The sequence below is a fragment of the Drosophila biarmipes genome, chromosome X, assembly GCF_025231255.1.
Source record: "Drosophila biarmipes strain raj3 chromosome X, RU_DBia_V1.1, whole genome shotgun sequence".
Lineage (NCBI taxonomy): Eukaryota > Metazoa > Arthropoda > Insecta > Diptera > Drosophilidae > Drosophila > Drosophila biarmipes.
Window position 1 is genome coordinate 4579378 of NC_066611.1, and position 26693 is coordinate 4606070.

The 26693-nt window shown below is 43.2% G+C and overlaps 2 protein-coding genes across 6 annotated transcripts in view; both read left to right on the forward strand.

The window, feature by feature from the left end:
- LOC108033184 (atrophin-1) overlaps window positions 1–17905 on the forward strand; it is a 36893-nt gene extending 18988 nt beyond the window's left edge. For 3 of the 5 annotated variants that reach the window (XM_044093349.2, XM_017107426.2, XM_044093350.1), the window contains 4 exons: window positions 2525–2892; window positions 11811–12433; window positions 13128–15195; window positions 16023–17905. In XM_044093349.2, coding sequence (XP_043949284.1) covers window positions 2854–2892; window positions 11811–12433; window positions 13128–15195; window positions 16023–16883 — 3591 coding nt within the window. In that variant the 5' untranslated portion in view covers window positions 2525–2853 and the 3' untranslated portion in view covers window positions 16884–17905. The remainder of the gene's footprint in view (window positions 1–2524; window positions 2893–11810; window positions 12434–13127; window positions 15196–16022) is intronic. The other 2 variants (XM_050888671.1, XM_044093351.1) reach the window with 1 other exon arrangement.
- A 267-nt stretch (window positions 17906–18172) lies between these two features.
- Window positions 18173–26289, forward strand: LOC108033219 (regulator of G-protein signaling 7). The gene is made up of 7 exons (XM_017107482.3): window positions 18173–19490; window positions 20187–20434; window positions 20494–20677; window positions 21626–21912; window positions 21974–22087; window positions 22166–22291; window positions 22868–26289. Exons 1-7 carry the CDS (start codon window positions 18822–18824, stop codon window positions 23193–23195), a joined length of 1956 nt encoding a protein of 651 aa, XP_016962971.1. The 5' UTR covers window positions 18173–18821; the 3' UTR covers window positions 23196–26289.
- Window positions 26290–26693: the final 404 nt, after the last annotated feature.

Below are 26693 nucleotides of genomic sequence, written 5' to 3' on the forward strand. Positions count from 1 at the left end.
CGAGTCGAATCCCCAATCGCTGTACCTTCCGTTCGTGGCTCGAAAAACAACTCTATTATTCGTGGGGCAAATCGACGGCGAAAATCAAAGCAGCCGGCGACGTTGTCGGCGATTAAACAATAAAATAACAATTATTGGCGGCAGAGCGGTTGTCCCGTAATGAATGAATCCGATGAGTGGATGAGTGCGGCAAATGAGTCGAGTGGCATCCACATCCATGCTCACATCCACGTCCACGACGGCGAGATGCAGCTTCTGCGGACGCAACTCGTAAATCAAGTGCCTTTTGCCGTCGATCTGTGTTTGGAGCACGGCGAACAATTTTGTGGTGCTTCACTTTAAAACATATTGTCAGATTCAATTATTATAAAATGACATGGAAAATATTGCATTTGATATTCAAATCGAAAATATTTATTAATCATATAATATACATTCAGAATATTTTATGTATTTTTATATACCTGAGATAGCACGTATTATATTTGGCAAACATATTGAAAAGCATGGTATTTTTAGTATAATTAAATATTAAAAAGAAATATTATAGATTTTGCATAGATGGGTATGTAGTATTATTTCAAGCAGGAAAATATTGCAATTTATGTGACTTATTTCATATAATGAGTAAATATGTGAGATACATGCCAAATGTGTTGTACATTTTAATGAATCTGACATAATACTACGAGGTATTATACAAATTTTTTGTAAGTAACCCAAGACTATACAACATTCATTTAGATACGGAATTAAACTAAAATATCGTCTTCAGTATACCTATTTTTCCTGTGTAATATTCTCCGCTGCGCAGTGTTTGGTGTCCGCTTGCCGCGCTCAGGACGGCCAACACTTCGAGCGGGGGCTTTAAAACGCTTGAGCATTAATCGGCTCTGGCCGGACTTAATTTTCGGGAGCCTAACGATCGATGGTAAAACAAATAAAATTGTATATTCAAGTGCTGTTTAATTGAGGAACCGCCGATCGTGCGGCACACGCACATGCTCGCTTGCAACACGTATCTGCGAGTAACTGCAGCCACAGATACAGATGCAGATACAGATAGCAGTCGCCCCATGGAAATCTTAGGGAAATTGCAAAACATTTACTCAGTTCCAACTTCAACTTCGACTCCGATATCCGGTTGCCAGTGGCTCTGGCTGCCCGGCTCCGCTGTCCGGCGACTTATTAAATCATTTTTGCCGATTTTGCTTCGGTTTTGCCTGCCTTTTTGCTGGCTCGCATTTTTGTGCCTGGCATACAAAAGCACTGCACGCAGGAAAAGGCCCAGGCGATGTGTGCACAGAGTCTGGCAGATGCCAGAAACAAAATTGCAAAATCCCAATAAACTGAAAAATAATGCAGAGGAAATGAGGCGCAGCAGAAGGGAGGCTATTACGTGAGATTGATTGCCGTTTACGAGGAGTCGATATGAAGCCAAAAGAGAGTTGGGAAACACGGGAAGGGGTTTTCCAAAGACTGATTCGGAATTCTAAATTTCATATAATTTACCAGACCAGGTGCAAAGCTATAATTTAATACATTTTGTGCAGATTTTACACTGACCTCTTGCAAATCGCAAAATAAAGAACTGTCTCTTGCTTAGTCTAGGATTTAGTCAGCTCTGAAAGCTACTTAAAATCACAAACTTGTTAACCACTTTTCACCGGTGAATCTCAAGAGTAATCTGCTTGAGCTGTGAAAAAATGAGATTTCAAAGTACCTCCGCCCCTCGCAGATGCAAAGTCCACTTGGAACGCCGGCCAAACATCGCCAAGAGTGCTGTGTTGGGTGTTGACCAACATTTGACTAATTAACACATCACAGTCAACTGGGTGAGACGACGGACAGCACTCGATAAATGGGTCAGTCGGTGCTCACACGGTCGGCTAATGTAGTTTTGATGTACTGGCCACGACTGCGGAATTTATTGTTGCCTGCTTGTCACTTCTCCTCTTGGCGCGGCCATCAGGGGAGCGGAAGGCGGCGGATGGACACTCATCCGAATGGATGGTGACAATCGCCAGGTGTTGCATCCGAGCCCGAGCCACAGCCAGAGCCAAAAAATGCCGGCGAAACTGGGACTTCCGCCTTTCGCCCGTGGAAATGCGCTGGAAACCGTAGAACGCGCTGCCTCCGCTTATAAATCCCCTAATTAAAAACGCAATTACGCTGGGGTTTGGGTTTTTGAAGTGCTGCTAGCGCGGTTTCATTACCATTCTTGTTGCTCTTATAGCCCTTATTGCTCTTATATCGTGTACTCGTATTCAGTGCCCTGAATTGATTGAATTTTGCGGCATTCTCGGGCTGTAACAAGTGGGTTCCACCGCTTGTAAATGTTTCTTAACAATCGTTAACTGTCTTATCGCTTTGGTTTGCTTGAAGCCAAGTGTCTGGGCTATCTCTTGCTCGAGACTCGGGGCATTTGTTGGCCCCAGCCAATTGCTTTGATCAACAAAGTCTCATATTCACAGCCTGCTTTTATTCGATAATAATTACCCACTGTCTCTCTAACCTCTTGCAGCTCGCTGATTGACGGTCAGAACGCTGCGTCATGTTGTTGCTGCCAACGGAAATGTGTCCAGCAGCAACGACAGTAACAACAACCAAAAGTTGCCCAACGAAGAGTAATTTGCGAAAATCATAAAAAAGTAGCGTAAATAACTCCCGGCTCCGCCAGCTCCAAGTGGAGCAAAAGCAAAAAGCACAAAGGCCAAGCGCGAAAAGAGCCAGAAAATTGCTGGAAATCTTTTGGTTCACACCAAAACAGAGACCCCAGAGACAACGACCATACCCAAGAACGACAACCTGAGGAACAACCAGAGCAGCAGCAGCAAGTGTCGCCGTTTTCTTATGCACAAAAACCATTCTGTGATATCTCAAGACCCAAAGGTGAGTTGCACAAAGAGAAAATAACTCACTGCACAGTTTGCAGAAGGAAATCAGAGGTGGCAATAAAAACACTTGGCCCGCGGAAGCGGAAATGCACTAACCTTTGGCCGTCGAGGCGGTGAGGGGGGCGACGATCGAGAGCCCAAAGTTGGAATGAATTCGAATTGAGCATCTACTTAGTAGCTCATTTGCCAACAATGATTCTATGGTACAACATAAATAGCTAGAGGAACTCCCCTCCAATAAACAAAATTAATGAACACATAATGACCGTGCTTAAGAGTTAATTATTGGCAGTTATTGCCGCAAACACCCAATCCTATAGATTCGTAATTCCAACTTTCACAGGCGAGTGTTCCGTAGATCAGCCAATCCCCTTGTCCAATCCCCATTCGGTTCTCCCTCAAGTTTCCTGCTTAGATTTTATCGCACTGGTTGTCCCTCAGACGACATGATCGCTTTTCGATCGCTATAACCGGCGGCACATATAGTAATTAGTCGATCATGCTGCGTCCCAGCCTGACGGTGGGTGTAGCTGGCCTTTGTAATTGGAAATGGGAACCGAGCCACATTGCAAAAATGTGTTGACAATGACAGCCATGTAGGTGCACTGAAAGAAACGAGGGGTAATCGTTTCTGAAGTACTCCATTTTTCGGATACATTTTAGAATCTAGACAAATTTGATGAAACGAAATGTAAGCAGTAAAAGTTTTGAAAAAATATTAATCAATTACAATTTAATTTCAATACCTAATCAGAGATTTATATAATCAAAAATTAAAGTGTATTGGTAAACTAACATTTATAATGGGAATAGCGCCTTCTTTGATTCAGCTCTAATCTCGTTTTGAGAAACAGAAGTTTAACATTTCTCTTTTCAATCCATGTTAAAAAAATAGATCCATTTTCCCAGTGTACAAACCGCATTCTTCGCCTGTCGTTGACAATTAGACAGCGAATTATGCTAACTAAAGACTAAATCGCGCCACACTCCGCTCGACGGGAGGCCCTCGAGATCGGGATCCAGATCGACGTCCACATCTCGATCGGGGCGGGGCCATATAGTCGATCGATCCAATCCGATCCATTCCAGAGCGAGGTTGCATAAGTGCAGTTGGGCAATTGCATTGGCTTTGCTGCACTGAGCCGCCGGTGAGTGGCAATTATAATTATAGATTATCGGGAGAAAATTCGGTACGAAACTCGAGTTTTCCGCGGAGGCCACATTTATTTTCCCCCTGGGAAGCGCCGGTGGGTGGTCGGCCGGTCGGGTGGCGGCGAGGCCCGTGGAAATGTGTCACTTGGCTGCCAAAGCCGGCTGTTGTCGCCCCATTGCGTCACGGTAGTTAAAAGGTGTCAATCACCGGCCAAGCCGACCAGCAACATGCAACGTGCAACATGCAATATGTGTTGCATGTCGCGGCCCGCGGGCGATTCGATTTCGGGGGAGCTGCGTGATTCATTGGCGGTTTCAGGTGGGAACACTTCGTGGAGTGCAGAAAGGAGTTGAGGACTGGGTGTCACATCAATTAGAATAGCTGACAATAAATTGGAATGGTAGTAGGGGTAATGGGTAGACACAAAGGTGAAAGTGTTTGTAAAATAATATTCTGTAAATCCATTATATCCTCTTATTTCCATCGAACCATTCCAAGTAGTCCCTTTGCCCACAATATTTATTTTCAAAGCCCCCAATGCCGCAAGATAGCGATTCTGTTCCCATAAAATCGAACCAAATGCCGTCGCCCTTTCCGCTTGAACTCCTGGCACACGAATCGAACGGCTCTATAAGTGGGAACTAGAGTCCGCAGACTAAATATATATAACGCTAAGTAGGCAGCTTGTCATTAGGGCAAAATCATGATGGCAATGGGGGCTGGGGGCTAGGGGCTGGGGGCTGGGCGAATGGGTAGCCACGACGAGGGGCATTCTGGGCACTTTGCATAATGAAGTTGTTTGGCTTGGCTCTGGCTGCAGGCTTCCCACGCCCAGTTCCCCTGGTTATAGCCCCCAATTCCGCCGATCTGCCCCTCCAATCAAGTGTTTTTTTACTGCTTGTTTCGCGCTGGCTCTGCCATTTTCGACTGGAGCCAACGACACGCCCGATGTCGCTACACAAATGACACAAGATTCCGCTTAATGGAGGCTTCGATACTTCTTTCGCTGGCCGCCGTCCACGCGGCGTATGCGCAATTCGAGGAATGCCTGGCCAAGATTACGCATACGCCGCGTCGCAAGCCGGGGGAAATTCAACTCGAAAATGTGGCAGACAGAAACGAACTCCCTCATAATTGCATCACCCTGCAGCCTGATCAATCAACCCGCAACAGCAACAAAAGTTCCCCCAAAAAGCATGGCAATAAACTCAGAAATACCACATTTTAAATCAATGAATATTTTGTAAACATTTCTCGTTGTTGTTGCTGGCCCAGTTACGCGCCGAGCATAACTTTACCCATAATAACGACGACGGACTCTCGCTTTCACACCAGGCCGACGGAATACAGAATGAAATATATGTGCCCACAGCCGGGGCCAGCATAATAGTGCTGGGCAAAGGGATAATGCTAAAGGTGTACGTAGAAAAAACAGTTTATCTTTTTGCTTATTGTTTGATCGTTTGTAAAAATATAATGACTTGATATAGAATTTATATCTACCATTTTGTAAATATTTTAGCTATTTTTAAATATTTAAATAACATTTTTAAAACTACAGTTTACAAATAAATTTGAAAAATCTTCGTAAACAGTTTGAGTACAGTACAGTATATGTTTATCTATTCTTATTCTTCAGTTAAAATTTGTATTTTAATTTTGTTTAATTGTTATATTTAAGGTTTAAAAAGCTTAAAATATTTTAAGAATGTTTAAAACTAGAAATGATTTGGCATAATCTTTGGATAAGAATAATAAGCCGTAACAATATGTTACCTAAATATTACTTTGTGGAATTATTTATTTTGTTAATGAGTAACTACCTTACTTACTATTTATTCAAGAGCATAGAAACATAACTATTATGTTAAGCCCGGCTGTGTATATTGCTGGCCGGTGTCTTGGGTTGGTTAATACAACGAGTGCCTCTTGATATTCGTTGCCAATAAACAGAAACAGAAACCAACGAAAGAGCAGCGATAATACTTCATAAAAAATTGTTAAGAGCTTACGCAAAGCCGGGAAGTGACAGGCCCCTTGATACCCTGTAAAAGCCATGGGTTTTACCAACCGCTGCCTCACAATTTAATATCGGATTGACTGGATGGCAGCTTTAGTGCTGTCAGCCATAAAATGGCTTCAAATCAGATAACTTTTGAACAAATAATTTGAAAATTAATTAATTCATTATTTTTCTGGATCATTTACAATACAATAATAATAATGCAGATACCGCATTTTCCGTTTCCAATATTTACGGGGTATTTCGGAGCCGTGCTGCCCTGATTTTGCTGCCTTTTTGTTAGTGTCTTGTCTACAAGCCACCTTTTTTGTTACTTTAATTATTTACCATAAATTCGCGTAGCAAGTGGCGTCCAAGAAAATAGAGAGAAGTTTGGGGGAAAAAGTAAAGCAAGGCGAATTGTTGCACAACTAAATCGCATTTATTTAAAATTCCAGACCATTGCGAGCGGCGTTCACCGAAAGGTATCAACGTGAAACAACAGCACAGATATTTCGCTTTGGCGGCTAAATAAATATGTATGCAAACCGGCGATCGGCTGGGGGAACCTGCAGAGCATGTCCCAACATTGGAGCTGGGGAGTAGGGGTCTCGAGGGGTCTTAGGGGGTCTTGGGGGTACGATATCCAGGGTAGTTCGCCCCCACAGTGACTCGTGGCGCTTTTCATTTTTTCCTCCGCCGCCTGGCATTTTCCTGTCTCTGATTTTGGCCTGCGATAGCCGAGTGACTTACTTTTCGCCACGTTAAGACCTCGATTCGGGCTTTAATTTTGGCCGAGCCTCAGGTGCAATATGCAAGTCCAGCAGCCCGTCTTTACCTCGCCAAATAATCAATAAATCTGGCTTTAGGTACTTGAATTAACTACAGCTTTATATTTGCTAAGCCCATTCAAGCCTAATTAATTTAATAATGACCGGCACCATAACCATATTTCAGCCCACAGACCATTGCACCTTTCCATTCCTATCGATCACCGACCATCGCCGATTAACCTTCACTGCGATTCGGTGCGGCTGTTACGCCCCACCAAACTTACAAAACTCCAGTTCGGATCGCTTATTGGCCCACACAATTCCACGGAAAATTTCTTTCTCCGCTCCAAATCCCCGCATGAATTATATATTTTTGATTAGCATTTACGCTTAATTTTGGGACCCTTTGTGGGCACTTCCATTGTTCTTTGGCCGGCTATTAATTAGAGCACAGCGTCCGTTGGCCCATTCTAAGCCCGAATCCCGTACTATCCACCCCCAAAAATGAAAGCCCACCAATTCCAATCATCAGTTCGCATTCGAGTTGTGTCGCGTTACGAAGTGCTGCGGAAATAGAGTTGGTGGGCATACTCCTCGGATTGAGAACAGCCAGAGGAATGTCTAGGAAATAATTCAGAGGTAACAAGAACAATTAGGTAGAGTTGGGCAAAAAGCACGAACAGCGGGGCAACAATGAATCGAGTCCAATTTAATCTATGACACCATCGCCCCAAACTGCTTTCAAATAAACTAATTAAATTTAAGTAAAGCAACGGGCGCAGCAGCAACAAAGAATTATTTATTGCCAATAGCCAAAGACAACAGCGCTGCCTTTCATTCAAAAGCACAAGAGCCTGCGAAAAAAAATGTGTAGGAAGGCAGGCGGTCTCAGGGGAACCGAACTGGGATACCCTTGAATCGGCATAGACAGTATGGATTTTGACTAAAGTGCGGCTTGAGTGTGGAATATGCAATCTGGTATCTCAGATACTTTTTAACTGGTTATATAAAAATAAAATAATATAGATTTTGTGTAGAGTATTAATGACTCCATGGTTTTGAAAATTCATATCACTGATTTAATTTAAGAAACCAATATTTTGAGATAATTAGTTGTTATTTTGAATGTGTCTATAAGTCGTGCAAGTATTTCAGAAGCTTTGTAAATTTATTCAGTTTATATATCCCCGAAAATTATAAATTTGATTACGACTTTGTAACGCATATAAGTATGTTCATCTTTAACATTACTGGATGATTACTATATAGCTGCCATAGGAATTATCAATCTAAATATGACAACAATTCCGTGGCAAGAAAAATTATCTGTTTTTTAAAGAAGTTGATCGGTTTTCAAGAAATGTATCGGTTTTTAGGATATTCATCGGCTTTTAACATAAAGGATCGTGTATCTTAATGTGTCTATAATACAGATTCTATATACCTAAGAAAAGAGTATTAACTGATCAGGGGAATATGTCCTGTAATAAAATCGTGAAGGGTATTGGAACTTTGGCTATGATAATTGGATTTTTACTGCCCGCTAATCAAAATTGTTGTCTACTTTTTATTACCCTTATTTTGAACTGACTGCAAGCAAATACATATTTTGTAAGTTTTATTTTAATTCTATTACCATTTCTTAGCGAAAAAGTTGTGCTTATTAGGCCTAAGCCCGTGATCGCCGGCCGAATAATGCCAAATTCGAAAATTAAGCCACTTTGCAGTACCCTCGTTGCGGTTATGAAAAATGCCTCCGAGAGGCTGGCGGCGATTCCAAGGCTTGGCCTGGAACGTGGTCGCCTCTATGACGAATCTCTGGTGGTGGCGCAGATCGCAGATCTGGGCACTGGGGTCTTGGTTTCGGGGTTCGGGGCTCGGGCTGGGGGGGATCGCTGGATCGGGCACTACAGACACCGTTAGGCACCGACCACTGCGCACGCGAACAGTTTTCATTATTTACTGTTTATGATACTCTGCGCCCCAAGCGAACTATACCTCAGGGGTATGTCGAATGGTCTATAAGCCAAAACAAGAGGAATTTGTTCTATATAAGATAATATTATATATTGTTATGTTATATATTATTATTATATATATTATTATATACATTACTTATAAAAAGGTACTTTTGGTGCTCAAACCTTTTTAAAACATTCCTATAATACATTCGATATAAGAAAATATTATTTGTATTTAAATCTTTTCAAATTTATTATTATTAAGCTAACAGAGGATTTATTAAAGAGCTACAGCAGCAGTAGGTCTTAGGTTCGCTTAAGATATATATGTTCCGATTAAATTAGGCTTTTTTTACGCAGTTTCGTAAATAAAATCAAGTACTTAATATTTATACCGAAATTTTCAGAACTAATCTAAGAGGAAATACACACAAAATACGAACCTTTAGAGGGTATTTCAGCCCCGTGGTCTCGCCGAACACACTCATTTCGCTGGATCTTTGTCTTAACTTCTTTTTTGATTGCCAAACAACAATTTGGCAGCCGTTGCTGGTTCTACGAATAAAATAAAAGCGAGGTGAAGCCGAAATGCGGGCTGAAATTGGAGCGCAGTGGACAGGCGCAAGGCACACGATACAACGCATTCCTAGCGAAGTCCAGTCCAAGTCCAGTTTTGGGTTGAGTTTTAGTCTTGGCTGCAGACTCGGTTTCGGTTTCAGTTTTTTTCGGCTTCGGATCACGTTCCATTTGATTGTTTCTACTTTTTTATTGCACTTTGCATTGTTTTTTGTTTCGGGGTTTGGCAACTGCGCCCAACAACAAAAGCGCTCTAAGCTTGGCGCCTGCACTTGTGGGCGCCTAAAAAATGTACAGAAAAAATGGAAAAACCGAAAAAAAACGGGGAAAAAGTCTTCAACCTGTCGCGTTTTCGGTCAATTAGCCACGGCGCGTATGAGTAATGCCCAGCGACAAGAAGCCGAGAAAAACACAAAGACCAAACGACCAAAAGTAAAATGTTATTTATGATTCGATTTCTTCGAGCGCCGTCCTTGATTTCGCTTTTGGCATTTTCGGGGCGTCGAAAGTGACGGGCCCCGTCGGCATCGAATTGGATTGTATTAAATTGATGGGCGGACAAGCCTAGGTTCTCTGGGCCACCAATGGCTCAAGAAGCAGACTTAAGGCGGCTTGAAGGTGTAATTGGAACTACACTTTAATGGAGTGGTCTCTGGTGCTCGTATTTCCATGGTAAATAAAGCAGTTACAGCTTTTGTGGAAGAGATAATGACATGTGCACTAGTCGGCAGTGGAATTGCAATTCAAAAATAACATCTCGAAAATCTCTGCTAATATTTTGTATGATTTATGAAAAATGTTTTTGAGATCGCCCATTCCAAAAATATAAGCAAAGGCATTTTTAAATAAATTAAAAAACAGTTTTGCAAAAACCTCTATGCTAAAAACTTTATTGTTCTTTTATAAGTGTTTAAACATTTTCATTAAAGATACATTTTTAGCATCAAAAAAAAATTGTTTTGCAAGGGTAAGATGTTTATGAAGTAGACTTTCACGAAAATTCGACTTTTTCGATTGGCTAATATATATATATAAATGACTTGGAAAAAAACTCGTATCATTCGCAATTTTAAAGAAGTAAATTCACACAGTGTTAAGTTTATAAGAGATTCCTAAAATTAAATAATGTTTTATTCCGACTTAATTTTCCCAGAATGGTCTCTATGGGGTTTCTCATAAAAGTCGTTTTATTTTTTTAAAGATCCATTAAATAAAAGTTAATATTAATTAAGTAGTGATTTATTCGGACTTTATATTCCTAGTATCTCTGTGAGTTTACTATATTAATCAAAATAAACAGATTTTCCATCAAAAAAACCGTTTAAAAATATATTAAACTTTAATAAAAGATTGATTTATTCTGTCTTAATTTCCCCGTGCTGCGAACATGATTTCCTCGCCGCTTCCTAGTTTAATTATGCAATCGAATGCCCAAAAATTCGCGTACTTACAGCTCAAAATCGCACCCCTCCTTTCCCAGCGATGCGCTCAAGTGCATCGGGAAAAACGATTTTGACTTCAGGTTTTTTCGATTGTCTTCTTTTTTATTTTTGTCTGTTTTTTTTTTGTTGCAAGCGACGCGTGCTTGAAACTTGCGGCGTGTTTTTGTTATTGCTATCCGCTCATTCATGTTAATTAACCGCTGGCAACAACTACAAAAGCGATTGTGAGCGGTTTGCCATTTCTCGCTGGTTTTTGCTGTTTCCAATTGATTAACGGCTGAGTAAGCCAGCTTTGAGCCATTGTCTGCAGATAAAACGTAGGGGTATTGTTAAAGGGATTCGAACACTTAAATCTAAATTAATTGCAAGATCAATGCGTTTTTTAGATTAGATTACTTTATTATAATGCTAATAAGGTGCGAGTTTTTGTCCTTAGCCCAGGTAGGTTTTTAAAATATTTGAGTACGTTACTTTATGTGGAATTAAAAAACTAACTAGTAATTTAGTAAAGATAGTGTTGCTCACCAGGAGTTAGATAACTGCCGTAGCACATTTTGACAAACTTATTATAAGGAATGATAGATAACAACCTAACGGATATAAATTTTGACGTCATCATATCATTTGATTTATGTATCTGCAGAATACTTCTTAGTTAACCTACAAGATTCTCAGGCATTGGATATTAGCCATTCTCAAATGTGAATAAAATTGCGAATGAAATTATTAAGAAATTTATTTAGAGAATACCAAATCTGACAAACTAATACATTTTCTTAAATTTTGTGTGCCCAATAGTCATCCTAATCACATCATAAAAATATTGATAGGTTATTTATGGTTCCAGCAGTGTTAAAATGGCAATACAATGATGAAACTTGAAATATTTTCGGGGAACTAATAACCTTGTTTAATTGGGATTTTCCCTGTAAAGTGCACACACCACCAACGCCAACCTTTCTCCGATTTAATAACCCCCTTTTAACCCTTGTGCTTCCTCCTGCAGATGGCATCGTTAACCTTGCACTTGATAGTGATAGCTCTGCTGGCGTCGACTGCGCTGTCGACACCGACCACACCGACCACACCAGCAACCAGCACAGCGACGCGGCAGCGCGGCAGGGGCGGCGTCGCCTTCCAGGCGGAGGGGCTGGGGCCCGCTAGGCTGACGGGGGGCGTGGCTGCCTCCACGACCAGCACAGAGGCGCCGACGTTGAGGGCGCCGCGACAGCGTCGTCCGCCCACGACGCAGTCGATCGATGTGACGGCGACGGTGACCCCGATTCGCAGTCGCGGGCGCGGTGGCAGCGCGGCGACGCCACTGCCGCCGGTCACAGCACCAACAACGGCTAGGGTGCTGCAGCGACGACGCAGCAGCACTTCCAGTACGACAACAACAACGGCAGCCACTCCTGCCGCTGGAAGGTCTTCCAGGGATCGGGGGAGTGTGAGGGGGCCGCGACAACCGCGCGACACGCCGGAAGCCAGTATTCGCCGCAGTTGGCAGTCCGCCCAGCCCACCGCCACCCCCTACCACGCCTACGCGCCCACTTCCAGTCCCAGCTCCAGCTTCGACTCCAGTTCCAGCTCCACGTCCAGTACCACTTCCAGCCGAGGCGCACTTAAAACGTAAGTAATACCGTAATTTAAAGCAATGAGATGGTTAGGATAGACAGTTAGGTAGATAGTTTGATAGAAAGTATCTTATGGAACACTGTCATTCATCTATTAGTATCTTTGAAACCATTTAGTTTGCTATGTTACTTAAATTTGTGGAATGTTAATTCTGGGTAGCATTTTTATAAGTATTTAGGTAATAGGGTATTACAACACTTAAAAATCTTTATAGATCCTAAAGATATCGAACTTTTAGGGACAGATCTTGGAATTTGGTATTCATTATCAGGGTATAACTTTTACTATTTCTACTACAATTTCCCTTTGAATTAGGAACAGCAAACGATTCGGTTTTTCTTTATATACGAGTACACTTATTCGGCAGATCTAGCTACTTACGGAGTAACTTTTAGATACCCAGTTAAATATAGTTATTTAAAATTGAGAAAAATATGACTGGGTTGATCTTTTTTAATTAGAGTCTCCAAAAAGCAAGCCATAAATGCTAATTTGTTACAAATTTTATAATATACAAGTTAACAGATCTGTAAGGTATTACAGTCTTCGGTTCAAGGACCATATGATTGGCTCTCTTCCTTTTATGGAATTTCCATAAGTCGGCCCACTTTGGGTTCCGCCTTTTGATTTATTTACCGTGGCAAAGTCCCTTCCCTGATTGCGATTCCCGTTCCGATCTCGTTTCCAGGCCACGCATGATCCAGCGCCTGGTGGCCGGTCACATCCACAACGCCCAGGGCCACTCCACCTACGAGGTGTCGGCGGTGAGCGCCAACAGCTCTTCCTCCAGCTATGGACCCTCCACGACGCAGAGTACCACACCCTCCTCCTTCTCCTCTCCTACGACGTCTACGACGACGACGACGACCACAAAGCAACCTGCTTTGAGGAGCAAGACGAGCAGCAGCTACCGACTAGCCAAGCCCTCGACCAGGCCCAGATCGAGCAGCACAGCGGCCCCGACGAGATTCAGTAATCCGCCCAGCACCTCGAGAGCCACCAGCCCACTGCCTCCCCCGCGGTCCAACACTCCCAACCCCTTCAGGGGGCAGGAGTCCGACGACGACGAGGCCCTGCTCAACGAACCCGACGACTTCGACAACTGGGACAACGGGATCCTGCGTCTGAGTGCCGGCTCCGGCAAGGAGGCGGAGGCTCCGGCCAAGAAGCCGCCCAAGGAGGACCAGAAGAAGACGCTGGCGGACCAGGTGCGGGACGGCAAGTACGGCCTGATCGAGAAGGAGCTGTTTCGCCGAGTGCCCAAGCGGCCGGGAGTGCTGAGTTACGCCCGCAACTCGGAGGTGCCGCTGGACAACGAGCGCAACTACGGCGGCCTGAACGAGGAGGACATCTGGCTGGCCGAGGACCACCTGCTGGTGATCAAGGGCGGCGCCCTGAACGAGGAGGCCGGCGACAACCAGCAGGGCCCCTGGCCGGCCATCGACGACTACGATGCGCCCGGGAGACAGATCAAGCTGCCGGCGAATCCGGCCGTGCCGCCTCCCTTTCCCGTGCAGCTCGAGCCACACGGGCCGCTGCAGCTTATCCGAGATAATCAACTCGAGATCCTCCGTCCGGCGGCTGGCAATGCAACGCTATCCGCTAAGGGAGCCCACCACCAGGGCCACCAAGGCGCCGCCGGTGAAGATTTCGCATCGCATCCTGCTGCCCGGACGGGAGCGACTGCAGCATCTCCGGCAGCTAAGTCCGCGGAGGCCGGCGGCCGCGATAGCCATTCCCCGGATGCCCCGGCCTACGTCTATCCGGCGCCCTACGCCCCCTGGCTGCTCTACCCCAACGACTCGGTGGCGTCCCAGGGTCTGCTGAGGACCCCGCCGCTGCTGGGTCCCTGGCTGATCAACGGACTAAACGGGAACGGCTCGCTGGTGGGCGATTCCCCGCTCCCCGCCAATGTCAGCGACTTCGACGAGGACGATCCCTCGCTGTACTATCCGCCGGCCTACACGTTTGTCTACAAGAGCAACTACTCGAACCCGGTGCCACCGGGTCCCCTGGTGCCGGGCATAGTTCTGCCCCCGCCCCCGGACCACTTCAGCCGACTGGAGGGCAGTGGCTCGACCAGGAGACCCCCGACCCCGAGCAGCACCACGACCACGAGCAGCACAACCAGCAGTACGACGACCACCAGCACCACCACTACCACCTCCCGGCCGCCGGTGCAGCTGCCGGCCATCCGCACCTCGTACAAGCCCAAGTACAATGGGATCACCTACCTGCCGCCGCCGCCCAGGCAGAGTTCACCCAAGTACGTGGAGCGAGTGCCCGTGCCGGTGGCGGTGCCCATACCCATCTACCCCGTCAACTACACGCCGCGACCGCAGCTGGTCTTCGTGCCCAGCTCCACGGAGGGCAGTCGCCAGGAGCCGCCGCTGGACCCACCGCTTTCCAAGTCCAACCCCATCTACTACGAGTACTTCGAGGCCAAGCGGCAGCCGGGCTCGATCAAGTCCAACGTCATCGACGACTTCCTGGCCACCAAGCCGCCCAAGCGGCACCATCACAACCACAACAACATTGGCTCCCCGCACCACCACCAGCGGGAGCACCTGCAGCACTACAAGGCGTCCCCCAGTCCGGCCAACGACGTGGCCCCCGAGGTGGTCAACATCACGCCCAAGCCGAGGACCGCCCAGCTGCAGCTCCACGCGGAGTACGAGGCCTCCCTGGGCCAGCTGCTCAGGAGCAACCTCATCTCGCCCCCGGCAGCAGTCAACGTCAGTCCGGGGAGGTTCCAGGTGAGTCCTCGGGGGAACCAAAGAGGGTAATGGGTGATAATTAGTCCACAAAAAATATCGAACTAAAGTAGGTTTCGACTGGAATTATAAATCTGTTCCTATTACTGGTGAAGATGGTAATTTATTTTAACTTTTTTTTAATGTTTTTTTTATTCAAGATGATAGTAAATATTTTTTTTAAATATTTTTTTAAATATATAAAAATAAAATAAATTGACATATACTAAAGAAACAAGAATGTACTGCAATTTCTGGCACAATTTTTAAAACGAGAAATGTATTATATAAATATTTCCATATTTAATTTTAAATTTTATATTAAATTCAATTCAGTGATTAGATTCAGTGAAGAATTATGTTTTTCTACTCAAGGATCAATAATGTTAAATACATTTCTAAAAAATACATTTTGATTATAAAAATACACTTACTATTTTTTGAATAACTATTTAGATTTGATTAAGAATCATTAATTGGGTTTATAGTGTTTATTAACTTTTCCGATGACCCCAATCAATGTATTTTTTGTTATAAAAATACTTAAAACATTTCAGTGCTATTCAAATATTAAATTTCGTCTCACAAATATTTATTAATATTATTATTACTAATATTATTTAAAGTGCTATGCGCTGTAATGTAGGCAATAAAAATGTTTGCAATGTCAATTTTGCAAAGCGCCATCTATGAGCAGTTAGGCGAAGCTTATAACGGTACGGCAGAAATTTGTAAATGTTAAGGGCGGGTAGTTGTTGCATACTTGTAGGCTGCTTTTTTTTGTGAAATACTCAATGCATATTTGAAAATTGATATATTCGATTTTCCAGGCTCCCGACTTCGACAAGCAGCCCTTCCTGCCCATGGTGAACTACAGTGCGGACGAGCAGGACCAGAACGCCTTCAAGGCGATAGTCTACCAGCCTCCCGGCCAGCGGCAGCGGCACCTGCGGGTGGGCAAGCAGCAGCTGCAGCTGGATGCATCCTTGGAGGCCTCTCCGCCCGACTCCTACCTGCCAGGACGCCACTTCCGGGTGGGCAAGCAGCAGCACCAGCAGCTCCAACAGCTCCAGCAACTGCAGCAGCAGCCGCAGATCTACGAGCCGCAGATCTACAGCACGCCAGTGCCCCAGTTTGTGGACGATCCCCAGCAGCTGAGGCCCCCATCGCCCGTCCAGTCCAGTCCCCTGCAGTTCTGGCAGCGACCTCCGCCGCAGTTCAAGAGGGTGCGCCCCAGCAGCAAGCAGGGACACCCCCATCCCCATGCCCACCCCCATCCGCACTACCCGCCGTACTACGTGCCCGGCTACCCGAGTGCTCCGTCGGCGGAGCCCCTGTACCGCCTGGTGCCCGTGGCCCAGCACAAGCACTGGCGGAACAAGCAGCCGCAGCCGCCGCAGCAGGTGCAGTCGCAGCCCATCCAGGTGCAGGCCCAGAACCAGGGCTATCCCGACCGCAGCGTGAACATCGGCCACAGCCTCGCCGGCGACATCCTCGTCAACTACAACACCAACAACCAGTTCAATCCGCAGGCGGAACTGGTGCCCCAGGCCCAGTTGGCGGCACCGCCTCCTCCGCTGTCCTACCAGGCGCAGAGCGGGCAGCCCCTGTGGGGCGACAGGGAGCGGGATCGGGATCGGGACCGGGACAGGGAGCGGTCGGTGAGGCAGTCGAGGGAGCAGCAGCAGTAATAGTGTATCGTAATCCGAGTAATCATGTCGATAATGATGGTTTCTATGTCATTGATAAACGTAGTGTCAAAATGTGATCTATAGGGAGGCCAATCCGCTATCGAATCCCAGCCTAGACGACAAAATGTTAATCGTTCCATGTAGCAATCGTCCCTTCATTCTATACCATTTCATTCGCAGCCCGACAATGGTCTCATTTTCGAACTTCAACATTCTGTATTTTGTGATTGATGTTTTCAAGTAGTGTTTGTGGGTCTGAACATTAATCGAAAACATTGAGGAATTGATTTAATCTCAAAATTGGTTGAGCTTTATACAGCTTCTTTTCTCCCAGTTCGACTTCATTTAACATCTAGTTAGCGAAATCCAATCGAGCTCAATCCAACACTGTTTCGCGTTCTTCGCCACCACTAACAATAGTTACGTTATGTAGAGCTGGTCATATAAGAGATAAACCCCGATTCGATCCTGTTGCCAACGTCTTGAAAGCGATAGACAATCGATATAAATCGACACTCGCTGGCAGGGGTGCAACAACACACACATACATATATATTTATACCATATATAAGAACCTATATGCCTATGCGGTAAAACATATTCACAACCCTATGTAAATAATAAACGAGAGTAGGCGCTACGTACTCCACTTAGTCCTAGGGGCAGTAAAACACATACCCGTGTGTATGTGAACTTTATCGATATCTGTAGGAGCGAAGGACTCTTCGCTTAGCCGTAGCTATCTGTTTTATCCTGCACACACTATATGTATTATTTTTTTCTATTTATTGTAATCTGTTTTTGAATGTTTTCCGAAATCATTGCAAAACTTTGTATAAAAGCCATAACAACTAAGGTCACTATAAGTTAAAATCACGCTATGCAACTAATAAACACTATGCGTAAAATTTATCCTTAGTTTGTAAACCATAAATAAAAATATTTTTTTTTGTTAATTTTAAACGAATTAAATAATTTGTAGACTCAAATTCTTATTATCGAAATAAAGCAAATTGAAAATAGTGAGTGCTTTTTAATGGACCAGGTAAGAAAATATCGTATCGATATAATTAATCGATATTTCAGCGTCTTCCTCCCTTGGGCATGCAATATTTTCGATCTAAAGGTTATCGATAGCACATCGGTTATTCGCTAACGATACTCAACAGCTGGCTGGATGTAAACAACGGTATTTGCGCACGCGCAGGACGAATAGAGAGCGGGAGAGCGGGCCGAGAGCGCGCTTATGGGGTAGGAAGGACGAAAAATCGATGAAGGCATATCAGCAGGAAGCTCTAAGGAGCCGATTGACTTTGGGCCGTAAAATGATTACGGGCTAAAAGCTAAAAAACACGTCGTGCGAGAGCGAGAGAGGGAGAGTGAGCGAGAGAGAGAGAGGGAACAAGGAGCAACAGCAACAGCAAGCGAAAACTTTAAAAATCCCTGCTAAAAATATAACAAATATTAAATTAGAAAAATTTCAAAAACCTATGCAACAATAGGAGGACTACAAGAAAATCTGCTGGGGCACCATAATAAACAATTCATCACCTTGTGTGCGTGTGTGTGTGGGTGCCATAACTCCTAAGCCTTTCAAGCATACAGGAAAAAACGGCACGGAAAACCAGAAACAGGAAAAACCAAGTGAAAATTGCGGAGGAGCGGCTGGAAAGCGCTGGGAAAATGGCATTAGGAAGGGCAAAATGACCCCTAGAAGCTGAACAAAATTCTATTAGCCATCGAATTGATCCACACACACACGCACACAGGAGAGCTGGGACAACACCACCACCCCCTTTTGAAGCACCAGCAGCAGGAGCAGCAGAACCACCCCCGCCCCCGTCTCGCCAAGCAGCCTGCACCCACGCCCCTGCACACTGCGTTTAAAAATAGAAAGAGCTCTGGAAATCAAATATCCCTGGAGCGCCGTTCGAGAAAATGGTAACGATGAACTCGGAGGCGGACAAAACACAAGCCACCAATGCCAGCAGCACCGCGGCGCCGGCGAAGACGGACTGCAGCAGCAGCAACAGCAGCGATCCGCTGGCGGTGGCCATTCCGCCGGAGGAGGAGCCCCGCTCCGCCGGAGGAGGAGGCGCAGGCACAGCCACCCCCTCGCCCACGCCCCTGCCCAATGGCAGTAATAACGGTAGTGCTTTCCCGGAAACCGAGGGTTCCTCATCATCCTCATCGGCGCAGGCCACGGAGTCGGCAGCACCAGCAGCTGTAGCCGCCACCTCGGTGGCTTCCCCGCCAGCAAGCACTGCATCCGCAGCCACCACATCTACATCCACATCCGCAGGCACAACCCTGGGAGCCAAGACAGCCGCCGCCGCCGCCACCACCACGTCCTCCTCCTCGGCCACCTCCTCGTCGACGGCGGCGGCGGCGGGCGCCAAGCAGGGCGGCAGCAGCGGCGGCCTGCTGACCGTCAGCGGGAACCACCACCACCACCACCACGCCCACTCGCAGCAGCAGGCGGCGGGACAGTCGTCCGCCCAGCCGCCGCCGCCGCCCACCGCCTCCGCCCTCGCGGTCCCAGCGACGTCGCACCATCAGCGCGGCGGCAAGAACGAGGATGCCCCCAACATACTGGTGTACAAAAAGGTAACATAACGCTCTATATTATGCCAAATACAGTCTTACTTCCATAATGCAAACCACTGTCAGATTTTGAGTTTTACCTTAATTCCCCAGGATTTTATATATTCAACTTGTGAGATTAAAATATTTCAGCAATGAAAGCTATAAAATATTTAATCTATTTATTTATTTTTATTTTAATTAATTTAAATTTAAATTTAAATTTAAATTAAGCCTTAATACTACTAAATTGAATTCTTAAAAAAATAAAATAAAATATGGATATTGATTGATTTATAGTAAAGCATATCACTTTAAATTTAGCTTTAATACTATTAAATTAAACTTAAAAAAAAAGTATAAATAAATAATGGATTTTGAATGATTTATTGTGAATGATTGGTTATATTTATTTATATAGCTTTATTATTTTTATTTTTTATTTTACTTTTAAAGTGATTAAGATTTTTGAAAATCTAACAAGATTCAAAATATTCCGGAAAGGCTGGAAATGTATATGCAAAGTATTAGTTTTGGAAATACAAAAACATTATTAACAAAATATTAAGAAAACCCCTTAATTTATAAATTACATTTGCAAAATAATTTAAACGCTTGATGATAACTTTAAAAGGACTCTTAAGCCCTACTGTGTTTGCCAATATATTGATTGCACGTGAGTCCACTAATTGGCAATAATTGAATCGATTCCACCCGCAGATGGAGGCAATTATCGAGAAGATGCAGGCGGAGTCGACGGGCGTGGCCGTGCGCACGGTGAAGGCGTTCATGAGCAAGGTGCCGTCGGTGTTCACGGGAGCCGACCTGGTGGCCTGGATCCTGAAGAACTTCGACGTGGAGGACGTGACGGAGGCGCTGCACTTCGCCCACCTGCTCAGCTCGCACGGCTACCTTTTCCCCATCGACGACCATGCGCTGACCGTCAAGAACGACGGCACCTTCTACAGGTGGGTGCTACTTAGAATTAGCTGCGAGATCCTCCCGGTCTATAACAATTCTCTCCCAGATTCCAGACGCCCTACTTTTGGCCCTCGAACTGCTGGGAGCCCGAGAACACGGACTACGCCGTCTACCTCTGCAAGCGCACCATGCAGAACAAGACGCGACTCGAGTTGGCCGACTACGAGGCCGAGAATCTGGCCAAGCTGCAGAAAATGTTCTCCAGGAAGTGGGAGTTCATATTTATGCAGGTAAAGTTGACGCATAAACGAATAAAGCCCAAGGCTAATTGTTCTTAGTTCGAGAATTCACATTTGAATTTCTTTGAGAAGAAACGTTCCTTATATCAAGACAAAAGTTTCCTTGAGTTCGTTCTTCAAGATGAACTACACTTTAAATTTGAGCTCTATTTAAAGTGCACATCATCTTGAAAAGTTAAGATTTTTGTACATGTTCGAGAAATCATTTTTAACATTATTGAGAAGAAACGTTCTTAATATCAAGACGAAAGTTGTCTTGAGTTTGTTTTTTAAGATGAAGTGCACTTTAAATAGATATCAAATAAGTTACAATTTTCGCATATGTTCGAGAATTCTTTTTTAACTTTTTTGAGAAGAAACGTCCTTAATATCAAGACGAATTTCTAGTGAATATAAATAAATAAAAAAAGATCAAATAAGTTATGGTTTTTTTTAGATGAAAGTATTGATTGAGAAGCTAAATTTTAGGTTTAAAAGAACGTTTCATTTTGGGGACATTGATTAAAACTATTATGTTTATTGAGGTAATTCAATAATTATAATAAATAAAAGTCATTTAAATATTTGTGTCAACCTGTATAATAATGTTTTTATAATTATTTTAGATCTTTACAATTGCAGTTTTCGTTAAATTAATATTTTAATTAATAAATAATTCCTTGGAATTAATTATTTAAAATCAATTTTTATGTCCACCATAAATGCAAATAAAATTTAAATTTTGAATATAAGTATATATAATATAAGTTTTCTTTCATATCAACTACACTTTTTTAAATATCATTTGATCCATTTATGTTAACCACTTAAATGTAGGTCTTAAATTGTTACACATTCTTCATACAAAAAGTACATGTTGCGTCTTAACTTATCAAAGCTCTTCATTTAAAAATCTCTTTTGTCGACCGGTGAATAATTTTATAAAACATATTTTTCCAGGCCGAATCGCAGAGCAAGGTGGCCAAGAAGCGGGACAAGCTGGAGCGGAAGGTGCTGGACTCGCAGGAGCGGGCCTTCTGGGACGTCCACCGGCCGATGCCCGGCTGCGTCAACACCACCGAAATTGATATTAAGAAGGCCTACAGAAGGGGCGGCTCCAGCCACGGAACGGGCTCCGCCGGCGCCTCCTTGGCCAAGAATCCCGTCGAGCAGCTGACGCGGATCATCGCCCTGCGCAAACAGAAGCTCGAGCGGCGGACAATCAAGGTGTCAAAGGCGGCCGAGGCGTAAGTTGCGAATAAATAATAGGAGCTGAAAATCGCTAATTTTCAATCCAATCTTCCCCAGTCTGGTTGCCTACTACGATCAGTACAATGAGTTCGATTACTTTATAACCTCGCCGGAGCTGCCGAACCCTTGGCAAACAGACAGCACTGAGATGTGGGATACGGAGAAGAACAGGTGAGATATATTTCCAATAGTACAGATATATATTAAGACTCCGAATAATTTATTTAAAATTGATTTACCGCTCCACAGCAAAGAAGTTCCTGTGCGTCGCGTGAAGCGCTGGGCATTCAGTTTGCGCGAGTTGCTCAACGATGCCATCGGTCGCGAGCAGTTCACCAAGTTTTTGGAGAAGGAGTACAGCGGCGAGAACCTCAAGTAAGTGGCAATAACAATTTTTAGGGGTTTGAAATCATTGTAAAATGTAATTTATTTTATTTTAATTTTATCATAAGTTTCTTTATTTACTGCATACTTTTAAACTCCAATATGACAAGTAAAAGAGTTTTCTAAGCCCTAGAGATTTGTGTAGCGACACCGCTGTAACTATATTTTCTTAAGAAGCTTAAAGAGAGCATATCTTTTTCTAAAAATAGGATATCGATTCTGCTTTTTACAAATCTTGTTCCTAAAATATTTTAAGCCTCTTTTTTATAAAAAGAAAGGGATACAAAGTAAAAATTTAAATATTCTACACATTATAAATGATAATGAGAGGTGTTTCAAATTATGCAACAATAAGGCATATTAGAGGTGTCTCAAAGTATGCAACAATATAGTTCGAATGAAAGGTCGATTTGGTTACTGCATACTTTTAAGCTGTTTTATAAGTCAATTAAATTTATTTCACTATTCAAGGTATAATTAAATTTTTTATTGTTCAAGACATTGTCACAGCACTTATGTTTCTGACTTCTTGATGCTAACTTATAATACCTCTTCGAACCCTTTCAGATTCTGGGAATCGGTGCAGGAGATGAAGGCTCTGCCGCAGTCGGAGATCAAGGAGGCCATCCAGAAGATCTGGCAGGAGTTCCTGGCCCCCGACGCCCCCTGTCCGGTGAACGTGGACTCTAAGTCGGTGGAGCTGGCCCGCGAAGCGGTCAACTCGCCGAGCGGCCCGAACCGATGGTGCTTCGACGTGGCCGCCTCGCACGTTTACCACCTGATGAAGAGCGACTCGTACTCCCGGTATCTGCGGTCCGACATGTACAAGGATTACCTGAACTGCTCGCGCAAGAAGATCAAGTCCATACCGAATCTTTTCGGGGTGAAACGTTGAGATACGCTGCGGGGATTCCCCGTCATCGCAGTCGGCTAGGATCCATATCCCTGAATCCTCGGGCAGGGGAACTACCATGTGCACTAGGTACTCACTCGGTACTCATATGTATGCCTAGTTTGTATGTTCTTAAACGTTGTTACTTATTTAATTGTCTGCCACTGTGTCGCGTGTTCTCTAGATTTTGAAGTTTTTTTTTATTGCCATTTTTGTATTTGATTGTACGTTGATCGATTTTTCGTTACCTCAAAGTGCCCCCTAAAATCCCCCACGGTATACAACTCACTCTCTAGCCGTCTCCCTCTTAATCAGACAAAAAGCAAAACACCATTTAAGATGAAATAAGAAACTGCCAAAGGCCTAAATAAGAATACAAAAATCGAATACTTGAGGTTTTGCGTAAAGTCTATGGATATTTTAAAACAATTACTTGCTGTCGTCTTAAGGTAGGATTTATATTCTGGAGTAGGGAACTACTCCTTTGTCTTAAGAAAATCAATAGCAATATTTTAACATCAGGACGCCTAAAAGTATCAACGCTATACATTGTTGCATACTTTTGGACACCATTGTAGTGATGCGGCAATGCCTTTTATTATTCCCCACAAAAATATGAGTTCAAAATGTAAAATTTCAATTGTAAGACTACTGAAGGGCACTTCAATAATTGTTTTAAAATTTCTATCGATTTTTTGTAAAGCCTTATTTATTTTATTAACCGTAAACGAAAAGTTGAGACGAAAGACAACACCAACAACCGCCGAGACCTTATTCTCATATTCATGATATACAAGCAAATACGAATTATTAACTATTAGCCGAAAACATAACGATCGTAATCGAAGACACCAAGAAAATAAGAAGAAAAACCAAAGAGAAAAACCACAAGTAAATGTCAAACTGTAACCGAAAACACCAAAACTACGCAAATGCAGAAAATCCCCGAACTTAAGAGGTACTTACATATATTCAAACTAAGAGAATAAGCTTAACGAATAGGAAGCCAGGGCGGAAATCTCACGTAAACTATCAAATTAAAAAGCCAAACAAGCCAGGCGTCTTTTGTCAGCTATCGATGACAATTCACCTCTTCAGCCGGTGACATTTTAAACAGCTTTCGACACGAACCCCACCCCTATAAAAACCCATCTGAAAAATGTGAACAAATCAAATCGTTGAATTAAGTTCCTTTAGCACCGTGATGAGGTGTCCCGTCTCTTTTCAGCACTCCTTTTTCTCTCTCTCACACACACACACCTGCATACCCGCGCACACACACACACTCACATATCGTTAAGACGCCAGAAAATTAAAAAGAAACCAAGATTTTAATCATAATATTTTTTTGCCGCTCACTGTGCCCGTCTTGTGTGTGTGACCCAGAGGAAGAGGCTAAAATGTTTTTGTTTTTAGTGAATGTTTAGAATAATATTATGTTAATAATAGACAGTAAACGGATAGCCGCATGTGGGAAGGTTGGAAAATGGAGGGCGAGAACCAAGTTCGGTTGGACGAGAGGGCGACAGGGCGGTGGAGTAGTAGGATAGGTAGGGTCAAAGTGTGATAGCTTATAGGAAGTTAGAACAAACAAAAAACAAGTGAGCTTTACGAAAAAATAAAGGGGCTTAGAACTGGGGATGGCCTGCCGACTTGGTTCTCTCAGCAAAATCTCTGCTCTAAACATTTTCGGACTTGGACAAACGGGGTAAACCTCGAGCATATAACTAGTATAGTTGTGGTCAAAACAATAGCAGTGGGGGCTAGGGAGAAACTCTAATTAGTGCCGAAAAAAACATTAAGACAAACGTATAATATTAGAACTCTTAAAAGCAATCATCTGTAAGTTTGTGGTCTTAGAAGTTGTCCTGAAGGCATCCAAAAAATTCAATTTGTTTAGCTGATTTCATTGGCCTTCTTTCAGACTAAGTTTGCAATTTGGAATTTCTAGATCAACGTTTTTCAATTTAGTTTACCTTTACTGTAAATAGATATCGCCGCAAGGGGATATATTCTTCGTACTATCTTAAAATGCCAGTTCTACAATCATTTTGACCACAACTGTATGAAAGTGGGCGCAGCTAAATAACCATGTTTATGTGAAACATCAACTGATCCTGGGATCTTTCGGAATAGCAATTAGTCTTAGGTAAACTAAGGAACTCGGAACTTGGAACTATTTAAACACACATGTAATTTGCACACACCACACTCGAGCACTCATGCTGCCTACTTTTGGGCCTGAAGAGGAGAGGATTGAAAGGCCCGAGGCGAATTAATGTATCTATTAGGATCGCATTGTGTGTGTCTATCTAAGTGTAACTGTAATTGTAATTGTAAATGGTGTCTACAAATTAACAAGCAAATAATAACTATTACTATACAGTATGAGGTATACAGAATTCATTAAAGGTAACAGAGCAGTAAAAGTAATGATAAATAAGCGTAAAAAGCGAAAGTAATACTATAAAGTACGATATATACCATGTATCTCGATGTGCGTCTGTGTGTTGGTAGTGACAAATTTAAATCGATTTCAAAATAGCCGAAGCGAAAACTAGAAAAAGAAGAAACCGGGAAATCCCCCGTCTCACACACATTTCCTTTGGCTTTCCACTGTTATCGTTTGCCAGATTATATATAATTACGTATATACATATAGGAACTGTTGGCCAACTGTTTTCCCCCCTCTACTGTTCCAACGCCCCCACCTAAAAATAACCATTAAATGTAGCGAAAACTATAAAAACTCTAACAAAATCGATGGACAACTGAGGGTTAGCAGGGGATTACTCCCTCTGATTTGGAGAACACTAATTAAATCAAATAATCAACAAAATATTCGATATATGTACGTGTACACGACAAGCAACAGCAAACAACTTTTTAGGTTTAGCCCGCAGCAAGAGCAAAAAACTACTAAAAACTACAAAAACACATCAACAAAAACAATAAGTATTAAATTAACAACAACAACTGCAAGCAAGGAAAACTACAAAAAACACAAAAAGCGGCCGCGTTTATTGTAAATTGTTCAGCAAGAAAAACAAAAACCGAAGTAAATAAATAAAAGCGCAATTTAAGCAACAAAAACAAAGGTATAAAACAAATGAAATTTAATTGTGACACAGAACTAACTAAAACACAAACTTCAAAACAGAAACTCTTGTGTTTGATTTGTTCGGGTTTCCAACGGAACTTCTATAACTCGAACCACCACCAACAAAGTGAAAATTTCGGAGTCTCCGAGCTATATACAATATATTTTAATATCATTATTAATAGTTTGAATTACAGAATTACAGAAAAGTTGAGGCCTCTGAAGTTTATCTGTAATATCTTTGTATTAAAGGTCGGCTTATACTTCAAAATATGTTTTTATAACTTGTAATATTTAATCGAAAACGATCAGAGTACACTTCTTAATCAAATATCATATCATAATATCAAAATATTTTTCTGTAAAGCTCTGGGTTTTTTTTGAAAATTTTAATCACATTA